Source organism: Amblyomma americanum, chromosome 1 (assembly GCF_052857255.1).
Source record: "Amblyomma americanum isolate KBUSLIRL-KWMA chromosome 1, ASM5285725v1, whole genome shotgun sequence".
Lineage (NCBI taxonomy): Eukaryota > Metazoa > Arthropoda > Arachnida > Ixodida > Ixodidae > Amblyomma > Amblyomma americanum.
Window position 1 is genome coordinate 139,602,857 of NC_135497.1, and position 10,929 is coordinate 139,613,785.

General features: G+C 52.4%; 1 protein-coding gene across 1 annotated transcript; it reads left to right on the forward strand.

Moving 5' to 3' along the window:
* Positions 1–1,486: 1,486 nt before the first annotated feature.
* On the forward strand, positions 1,487–4,054 carry LOC144136225 (neprilysin-1-like). Its single transcript, XM_077668363.1, has one exon. The coding sequence runs from the start codon at positions 1,501–1,503 to the stop codon at positions 3,901–3,903; it is 2,403 nt and encodes an 800-aa protein (XP_077524489.1). The 5' UTR covers positions 1,487–1,500; the 3' UTR covers positions 3,904–4,054.
* Positions 4,055–10,929: the final 6,875 nt, after the last annotated feature.

Genomic DNA, 10,929 nt, shown 5'->3' on the forward strand with positions numbered 1-10,929 from the left:
ACGCCGTTTCGCCTCGTCTACGGGCGTGATGTCCAAACGATGCTCGACGCCATGCTTCCGCGCCCCCCTGACGACCAGGCGCTCACGCCAGACGCCGAGGAATTTACCCGGCACGCAGAGGAAGCCCGCCAACTGGTCCGTATGCACATCCGCCGGCAGCAGGCAACGGATGCAGAACGCTACAACCAACGACATCGCCACGTCGAGTACCACCCCGACGACAGAGTGTGGGTATGGACCCCGGTACGTCACCCCGGCCTGTCGGAGAAGCTCCTGGGCCGCTACTTTGGACCCTACACAGTGCTGCGCCGCATCACGGATGTGACGTATGAAGTCCTCCCCGATGGCACTCTGCCCAGTTCGCGCCGTCGACCGCAGCCAGAAGTCGTGCACGTAGTGCGTATGAAGCCGTACTTTACGCAGTAACGGGCACCTCGTTCGCTCCAAGTGCGCCCACGTTTTTGCTTCCTTTTTTTTATGAGGAGGGGGAATAATGCCGCCAGGTGTCCCCAGGCGGCGCCTTGAGGACAGAATAAGTGAGGCGCGCGAGCTCTTTGCAGCTGGGACACTGCTTGATTCCTTGCGGCCTGTGCCTAGCCATTTGATTCTGCAACCCATTTGTAACAATAAAAAACGCAACGTAAACAAGAGAGAGCGGCGTCTTTTGTGGCAACTGCAAGGTATACATCTATCCCTTACAAAATAAAAAAACCTCCACACTACAAAATAAGAATTTTTTTCGTTCACTTCTTTGATGTGAACTGTGGTAACCAAAGCGGCCCCTTCGGCATTTTACACCCACTGAGCCCAGAAGAGAGCAGGGGGAGGGTGCCGTTTCACCCCAGGTGGCAGTGCGTCGACTAAAAGCTGTTGTCAGGCACCCGCTGGGCCGCACCAAACGCGAGAGCACATTCTGAATGATACGATTAGATGCCCGCGTTTGGCTGGTAACATTCATTGCATAGCTACTCTCGTCGCCCAGAGATCTGGCGCATGGCACTTGTGGCTTCGTCAGAGCGCGGAGACTCATGCCAATAAGCACACAAAAGTGGCGTGGAAAAGCAGCACGAGAGCACCAAAAACATGCTTGCTCCTCTCGCTAGACTGTGTGTTGCGGCGCTGCCATTGACGCGGCAAACTTCCGCGCATTCACTCAGCAGCTGCCCAAGGCCTTCGCCGCAGGCGCTCTGTCACATACCTCGGGTTTTTTCAGCTTTGCTATTGAAATAGTGCTTTCACACTAAAACACAGAGGAAAACAAAATCTGCGGCCAAAATAGAAAAATCAAGGGTCGCGAAAGGATTACCGTTCGCAATAGCTTGAAGAACATGAATAGATAACGGCTGTCTTACAAAAGCTGTTTTCGCAAACGTCTTCGGGGCCCTTTGTGTTGTGGACAACGCCAGCTTGGAATTTGTTCACGGCAGCACGAGCGCTGATGCACAAACGTTAAGACGAGGAAGAGAAAGGCAGGCGCGCGCTAGGCTTAACCTCCCGGCGATGGAGCCGAGCCCCAGAGCCCTGTACCAAGAAGTTGGGGTACGCAGTACTTCGCCAGAGACGAAATGCTGCGTAGTACGCACGCGCACGCGATCGCGTACCATCCACACTAGCCATCGCCGCCTGCCATACATAGTCGTTTGTGCAGTGGGCATGGTTATGGTGCTGGTTGGTGTAGCCGTGTCAACGTACAAGCTGCAGAACAGAAGCACCATCCTGGATCTCTTCAACCGTCCGATGTCTCTGTTCATCTACAACGCCACGGCCGCCGGTCAGGACGACAGCGAAGACGCTGCGCACCCGTCCAGTCACCTGCTCAAGCACCAGGTGAGGTTGCCGGACACCGACACGACTTGCACGACAGAGACCTGTCTCTGGATGGAGCGCTACTTACGCGGGAAGCTGAACAGCAGTGTGAATCCCTGTGTGGACTTCTACTCCTACGTCTGCTCCTCCAAGTGGTTTTCAAAGGGCCTGGCCATCAGGGACAGACCGTACATGGAGCGCACCGTGGGCATGCTGATGCTGGACGTGGAGAAGTTTTTCCGCGCCTATCTAAAGCAAAACGAAGACAAATACCACAAGTATCCGGGTGTGTTCGTGCACCAAGCCATTTCTCTTCTTTCAAAGTGCCAGTCCGAGGAGAAGCCAGACAAGAACTTCACGGCGCTGAGAAGCCTCCTTGAAGAGTACAACTTGGGAGGCTGGCCCTACAGAAAGGCACCCCGAGGAGTCAGCATGGTCACCATTTGCGCCTTTGTCGATCGAGACTTGGGTGTGTTTTCTTTTGCGCGAGTGTACCTAAAGAAACCATTCGAGGACGACCGAGGCTACACTGTGCATTTGGACAAACCCAGCTCCACGCTTGAAAGACATCAACTGGCTTTTCTGTCAGAGTCTGTGGAAAACTACACGAACCGAGTAGATATGGCACTGTCGCTCTTCGAAACGAAGCATGACATGAGCGAGCAAGCAGAAGCAATAGTAGCGCTGGAGCAGAAACTGGCTGCTGCCATGCCCGTTCCTAAATTCACGGAATTTCAAGACAGAATCAAGCCTGTCGGGCACCTAGACCGCAGGGGAAAGTGGAACTGGAAAGAATACTTGAACATAATCTTTCAAGACATCAAGGTGTTTGACAACGAGAAGCCAGTAGCCGTCATGCACCAGGATTACCTTCTCAAAATGGCGTCGATTGTTAACGAGACGGAGACTGTAACGCTGCTGAATTACATTGGGTATCGGCTAGTGGTCCAAGTTTCCCCGCTTTTGGCCAAGCCTGCCGGTCAGCTTCTCCGAATGAGCCATGACAACTACCAAGAGTTCGTGCCCGAACGACTGCAAGCATGTATGCATCTTTTAGAGAGGGTTTACAAACAAGGAATGCGATTCTTTACGAGGATGACTTTTAGCAAAGATAACTCAACCCTGCTGCTCAAGCACTATGACTACAGCATGTCCAACGTGGAAGCTGAAATCAAAAGCAGCATGGCAGACAGGCTGCTTTCAGAGTCATCGTGGCTGGATCGCGCTGCGATAGGAATAGGCGTCGACAAACTGGAGAGCATGCGCCTAGTTTTCCTGGGAAGCAGCGACGACATAAACACAGTGGCAAACTACTACAATTTCAACGCCCAGCCTCTGGACCCAACTCACCTCTTGGAAAGTTTTCGAGAAGTCCAGGCAGCCACCATGAGCATCTACTGGGAGACCAAACCGCCAAAGGACGACTTGGACGCAAGATACGATCACTCGACACTGTCCCCCGGCTACGAGTACTTCTTCGGGCGAAACGTGCTGTTTGTGCCTCATGGAAACATCGCCTTTGTGAATGACATTAGCAAGAACATCGACCCCGTGTTGTATCCCCTCCTGCTCCCTAACGTGCTTCGTGGCATGTTCTCTGCAGTAGACCGCCGTGGCGCCACTGTAGACCACAACTCGGCCGTGTCAACTTGGTGGAACACAGATGAACTAAGCAAATTCTCTCAGATGCAGCTGTGTTTCCAAGACCAGTACTACATCGAGCTACGGGAACTAGTTGGGGACAGTTTCGATGCTCGCATCAAGCTAGACGAAAATATCGCGGACAGTGCAATACTTGCACCACTACACGACATTTACCTCAAGGCTCTCACGTCGCAGGGCACCACGCTTGAGAAACAGAAGCTTCCTGTGGACATCGGTGAAGTGGACATGCACAAGATGTTCTTCATATCGTACGCGCTCGGCCTGTGCGACAATCCGAGTAAGGAGTCATCCGCACGCAAGGTGAAATACGAAAGGATTCCGGGCAGACTTCGCATTAACATCCCGCTGATGAATTTTGCTAAATTCTCAACAGCTTTCAACTGTCCCGTAAACTCTCCCATGAATCCTGCAAGGAAATGCGCGGTATGGTAGCCTTACTTCGGAGTGACCTTCGCACGACAGTGAGAACCGCCGCAGTGCAATGCATCCGCAGTCAATGACCGATCATGACCTCGGTTCACATCATTGTTCACTCTGTACATAGTGCATAGCCATAATAAAGCTAGCCATGGTTAGTCATTTGTACGGCCACAAGAGAAAAGTTCATTAGGAATAAGGAAACGCAGCAGTGCAGACTTTTCAAACATACTTTCTTGCGCCTAAATGTGCAATTCCTTTTTGGCACCTTCAATTTACTATACTGCAATCAGGCCACGACGGTAAAAAAAAGGCTAGAATAAGGCACTTTAGATCTTTTGCGGTTTTCGTTTTATTTTTTCTATGCATATTGCAAGCACATTGTATTCCTCACAGGTTGGTGCTCAAGGCAGGTAACTCCCCATCAACAGCTTTGTCTCGCACTACGCGGTGTTCGGAGGCTAAGGCGTTCCGGTGCTGAGCACAAGGGCATAGTCACCGTAGCAGTTTGATCGCAGGGGGCCGATATGAACAAAAAACGTATGCCGACACACTGGTGTGCCTTAAAGAGGCACCATTCAGATTCCCACAACGCGCGCCGCAACATTTAGGTCTAAATAAATCATTAGTGGCCCAAATCACGCAATACTTGAGACACATACCACAAGGGTAACTAGAGCAGGTGTAAAAGACAATGGTGACCTCAGTTAAATTAAGAGGTGCAGTTTACAGCCCTGGGGAAAATTTTCGGGGAAAATTGCAGCCTACTGCTTATCAAAGTAATCCTCTTGACATCAATACAATAATTCCACTTCGCCATTGTGGTTGCCATCACAATCGAAGCAGTCTTTTTGTTGCTTCAGGGAGCCTGTTACAGACTCCTTGAGGGCAATATCGTCTGGAAATCATTGCCCGCTCCGAAATTTCTTCTGGTTATGAAAGAGAAAGTAATCCCTGGGACCCAGGTCTGAAGAGCAGGGTAAATGGTGAACCTCCATGCATCAACTTGTGATTTGTCACACGTATCAGCTTGTAATTTCAGAGCCATATGATTTTGTGTAATTTCATGAAGCAGAAATACAGTTGCCTCACGACGCTTCGCTTTCACTGCTCACGTAATTCCGTCATTTATCCATTCTGCGGTCATCGTCTTAATTGTGTGGCACGAATTTTATTAATAAAACGCCTCCTGTAACTATCTGTTGCACTTCTATAGCATAAACCCCTGTTTGTGCACCATAACTTGGGGTGGGCACATCTTTCATCAGCCGTAACAGTTCGACAATAGAAGCCTCCTGCATTTTTTTCTAGGCATGTCTTAGTTCTCCAGGCTATACTGCTGGCCGCATGCTTTCTGCTCCGATGTCAGCGTTCGTGGCACTCATCAGGAAGTAGCCTTTGACATCATCAAAACATCATGCACGGTACTGTAAACCATGCCTACTGAAATCTTCACGCCTACGATCTTCCAAAATCATGACCTCCACATTACGACATATTTCCTGTGAAGACGTTTTGGCAGGTCGCCCTGAACGGGGGTCATCCGCAATTGATTCCCTACCGCTTTTAGCAATGGCGTAAATCGCGGGGGTTCTGAATCCCTCTTTCCTTAGGGTGGGGGGGATACAGCATGCGAGCGCCCCCCCCCCTCCCTAGTTTCGTCCCGGACTGCTCGGTCGGCATCGAATGATACGAGCAGCACACGAAACAGGGAAGTCGCGGGAGCTAGGAGCGTCTTCCCTTTTTCAGAATGGCTGCGCTGCGCAGCGGTATCAGTGGGGGTATACATATAACAAGGCGTTTTCCAGTGTGGAGAAGGAGAAGGAGAGCGACATTGGTTCTCACGCTATGTATATCTCCTGGCATAGCCGAGCTAAGCCACTGCTAAATTTTTCTGTTCACTACTGTTTCTCACACACACACACACACACACACACACACACACACACACACGCACGCACGCACGCACGCACGCACGCACGCACGCACACACACACACACACACACACACACACACACACACACACACACACACACACACACACACACACACACACACACACACACACACACACACACACACTGTTGCATTTGGGTTGCAAGCCCCAAGGGTAGCGTTGGCCTGGCGGCCTGGGGCAAAGCTGGAAACATCCGAAGGTCCCGGCAAAGGATGAGTCGACTGGCAACAGAACAACTTGTTTATTCTGGCATCGCCAAAAGAGCAGCCGGTCAGGGCGACCACGTTACTCGAAGGAAGGAATCGAAGTCTCCCTCGGCGTTTGGGGCAGCGGCGTTTTATGCCCTCGGAGTCGAGGGCAAGAGGGAACGGCTTGGGAAGAGTCATCCGATACGGCGACGCTTGAACATGTTCAGGCGTGACGGGCGCGTCCGCCGGGCCGGCGCCGGTCAGACCTCCTCGCCTCCCAGTTGGGGAGCTCCTCTCCCCGGCTGCCGCGCTTTGACAAGCGTGGGCAAAACATGCACACACACACACACACGCACGCACGACGACACGTGGCACTGAAACCTGCCTGGACGCGCTTGGCGGGAGGCGTTGCGGCAGCGATGAACGGGTCCAAATGACCGCCGCTTTGAACAAAGCCGCGGCGTCCGTTGCATCCGCGCCGGCTATACCGCGCGTCGTAGGCGAGACATAACAGACCGCCCCGCCGGGAGAAGGAGATCCCGATGGTCAGGGGACTGCATCCGCTGTCCAGAGGGATGTCGCTCGATGATGCTCGTAATCGAAACCGGTCGTCCCTCGACGTTGCTTGAGCGCAGCGCACAGAGAAGGCCTCGTTCTCGGGTTCAGGATCACATAGGACACTGCAAAGTCACTTCGGGAGAGTTGCCATTTTTGTGCTCGTTCCCAGCAAGCGTTAGAACTACGCCGAAACGCAACCGCTCAGTCAGCAAGCACGAGACAACCCTCACTAAGCTCTGCCAGGCTCTTTCCCCTTTTATACTACTGCCTAGTTCCTTACAGTAGTCAAGCAGCACTCAGAACGCGTCCACAAATTGGAAAATTGCACTAGAAAGCACATAATCACTTAGAAACACTAAACAAAAGCAATATGTTAAAAATCCTGCCTCAGGAAGAAAACATCAGTAACAAACAACTTTGAGGCGGATTCCTACGTTAGGGGCTTCGACTTAAGCCATCGGCGTTACCGTTGAGACTCCCCTTTTTGCAACGCACCTCAAAGGAATATTGTTGCAAAGCTAGGCTCCAGCGCAGGAGGCGGCCATTTTTGGGAGAGATGGTCTGCAGCCATTGGAGAGGGCAGTGATCCGTCTCAATGATAAACCTCGAGCCGGCTAGGTAGCATGACAATTTCTGAACGGCCCACACGAGACACGCACACTCTTTCTCGGTGGCGCTGTACGCCTGCTCACGACAGGTCAGCTTACGACTAGCATAGAGGACGGGGTGTTCCACTTCTCCATTGTCCCTTTGGCACAGTACAACGCCCATGCCTCGCTCACTAGCATCGCACTGAACAACGAACCCTTTCGTGTAGTCTGGCGATCGTAGCACAGGCTGGCTTGTTAGGGCGCTCTTTAGGGCGCTAAAAGCTCTTTCCTTTGTCTCGCTCCAGACGACTGTTTGGGGCTCTGTTTTTCTTAGAGCATCCGTCAGGGGAGCCGCGATATCGGAGTACCTGGGGATGTACCTCTGATAGTAGCCGGCGACACCTAAGAACGACCGAATATCGGTCTTCGTGCGCGGTTGCGGGAAGTCTCGCACAGCGGCCACCTTTATTTCAGAGGGGCGGCGACGACCCTGTCCAATCACGTGACCGAGGTAGACAACCTCGGCCTGTGCTAATTGGCACTTGGGAGCCTTGATTGTCAAGCCCGCTTCGCGCAGGCGGGTTAGCACTGCCCGCAAGTGTGCCATATGCTCAGACCAGGATGCAGAGAATATCGCTACGTCGTCTAAATACGGTAAAGCGAATTCTTCCTGTCCCCGCAACACTTTGTCCATGAGGCTTGAAAAGCAGTATGGCGCGTTCTTCAAACCAAAACTCAAAACTTTAGGACGGAATGTTCCCATTGGTGAAATGAAAGCCGCATACCTACTAGCCTCTTCTGTAAGTGGAACCTGCCAATAACCCCTGACAAGATCTAGGGTGGAAATAAACTGAGCGCTACTAACTTTCTCAAGGCGCTCCTCGATGTTAGGGATCGGATAAATTTGATCCTTAGTGATAGAATTAAGCCTGCGGTAGTCGACGCAAGGACGAGGTTCCTTGCCCGGTACCTCAACTAAAATCAAGGGGGAGGTATAATAACTCTCACCCGCCTCAATAACACCGAGCTGTAGCATTTTCTTTACCTCAGCCTCCATAATATCGCGCTGGCGGGGTGACACCCGGTACGCCTTGGATCGTACTGGCTCTGGCGAGGTAAGTTCTATATCATGAGTAAGGACAGAAGTCCTACCAGGCCTCTCAGAGAACTGACCTTGAAACTCTTGTAAGAGTTGGTGTAGTTCGGTTTTCTGCTCAGGCGACAGCGGTGCTTTAATGATTAAGTCACTAATGACCTGATCAGTGTCTTCCCTGCTCGTCACTGAGCCTAGTCCCGGAAGCTCGACCGGAAGCTCTTCTAACTTTCCCTTGTCGGGCATTTCCTCTCCAGTACCTGGTGCCTTCAACGCTACAGGCTCAATTTTATCCAGTTCTGACGTGCTCGGAATATCAGCTTGCTGCGCCTCCGACCCTTTCTCATTGTTCGACAACGTCGGCCCCGCAACTACCGCCTTTGCAGCGAGCTCCTGAACTCTCGGTCTGGTTAAGGCCTGAACGCTAGCCTCACCAAACAAAAGCCCCTTCTCGCGCAGGAGGTGATCGGACCTGTTCGAAAATAGGTACGGGTACTGGGGGGGCAGCCTAGATGACACTACGGCCTCCGTCTCAAGTGATCCGAAAGGTCCTTCAATAAGCACTTTTGCTACGGGCAGACACACGCTATGAGCTTCCACGGCTTGCTTGATCCATGCGCACTCGCCCGTGAACATATCGGGTTCTACGTAAGAGGGGTGAACTACATCCATTGTAGCTGCGGAATCACGAAGCACTCGGCACTCTTTCCCGTTCACGAGGAAGTCTCGCATGTAAGGCTCGAGAAGCTTCATGTTCTCGTCAGTGCTACATAATGACAAACACACGACTTCTCTTTTTGTTTCTGGACACTGCGCCGAAAAGTGACCCGGCTTCTGGCACGTATAACAAACGCGCGCTTGCCTCCTCTCGAACCGCTTTCTGCGTTCGGCTTCGGCTGCCGCCGTCTCCTTACGTTCGGTCGGACTGCTTTCACTCGCATCCGCACTACGCGTGTCCCCCCTTTCTCTCATGGGTGTGAACTTCGGCCTCTCAGACTTGGAGCCAAATTCACCCTTTTGACCGTCCTTAGCTCCGCGAGCCCGACGCGTCACAAACTCCTCGGCTAGCTCGGCGGCTTTAGCCACTGTACTAACGTCTGGCCTATCCAAGACCCAGTACCGCACGTTCTCAGGTAACCGACTATAAAACTGTTCCAGCCCGAAACACTGCAGAATTTTCTCGTGGTCACCAAACGCTTTCTCTTCTTTGAGCCACTCCTGCATGTTTGACATAAGCCTGTAGGCAAACTCTGTATATGACTCATTTCTTCCTTTTTCATTTTCCCGAAACTTCCGACGGAACGCCTCCGCTGACAGCCTGTACTTTTTTAGCAGACTCGATTTCACTTGGTCGAAATCCTCTGCCTCCTCTCTCTTCAAGCGAGCGACTACGTCGGCCGCCTCGCCGGGTAACAAAGTGAGCAAGCGCTGTGGCCACGTTTCCCGAGAGAACCCCTGCTTCTCGCACGTTCGCTCAAAGTTAACCAGGAACAAACCAATGTCCTCTCCAAGCTTAAACGGCCGCATCAGGTCAGTCATTTTGAACGATACTCGTTCTCCTGCACCGTGTGCCTGACTTCCATTACGAGCGCGTTCCATCTCTACCTCGAGACGCTTCATTTCCAAAGCGCGCTCTTCTTTCTCTTTTTGCTCTTTACGTTCGCGCTCCTCTTTCTCTTTTTGTTCTTTACGTTCGCGCTCCTCTTTCTCTTTTTGTTCTTTACGTTCGCGCTCGTCTTTTTCTTTTTGTTCCCTCTCCTCAATGGTCTCAAGGCATTCCGACAGCTCGTCATCCTCAGCCTCCAACTCAAGAATCGCCCTTAGCAGTTCTGGTTTTCTGAGTTTGTCTGAGACATCAAGACCCAACTCTCTTGCAAGCTCCAGCAATTTCGGTTTGCGCAACGACTTCAAATCCATGGCTGCTCCGAATGCTGCTTTCTCTACTGCCTACTATTGTCTTGCCGCAAACTAACCCGGCAGCAACGACAACACAATTACCAGCTCTGTTTCTGACACTAACAAAAGCCTGGCAAAACTCAGAAGAAGAAAGTCCCGCACTCACCAAACCTCGCAGCCACGAATTCAGCGCAGTCGTTCCGCTGCAGGCAACCAGTCATCACACAGGGCTCGTTGCACTGCTCCCGGATGGTCGTTGAGCTGCTCAGCATACAGTTGACCGCATATCTTCGCTGCTGGCCTCCGTTGTCGGGATCTCACCGCTGGCAACCAGTTGTTGCAAATGGGTTGCAAGCCCCAAGGGTAGCGTTGGCCTGGCGGCCTGGGGCAAAGCTGGAAACATCCGAAGGTCCCGGCAAAGGATGAGTCGACTGGCAACAGAACAACTTGTTTATTCTGGCATCGCCAAAAGAGCAGCCGGTCAGGGCGACCACGTTACTCGAAGGAAGGAATCGAAGTCTCCCTCGGCGTTTGGGGCAGCGGCGTTTTATGCCCTCGGAGTCGAGGGCAAGAGGGAACGGCTTGGGAAGAGTCATCCGATACGGCGACGCTTGAACATGTTCAGGCGTGACGGGCGCGTCCGCCGGGCCGGCGCCGGTCAGACCTCCTCGCCTCCCAGTTGGGGAGCTCCTCTCCCCGGCTGCCGCGCTTTGACAAGCGTGGGCAAAACATGCACACACACACACACGCACGCACGA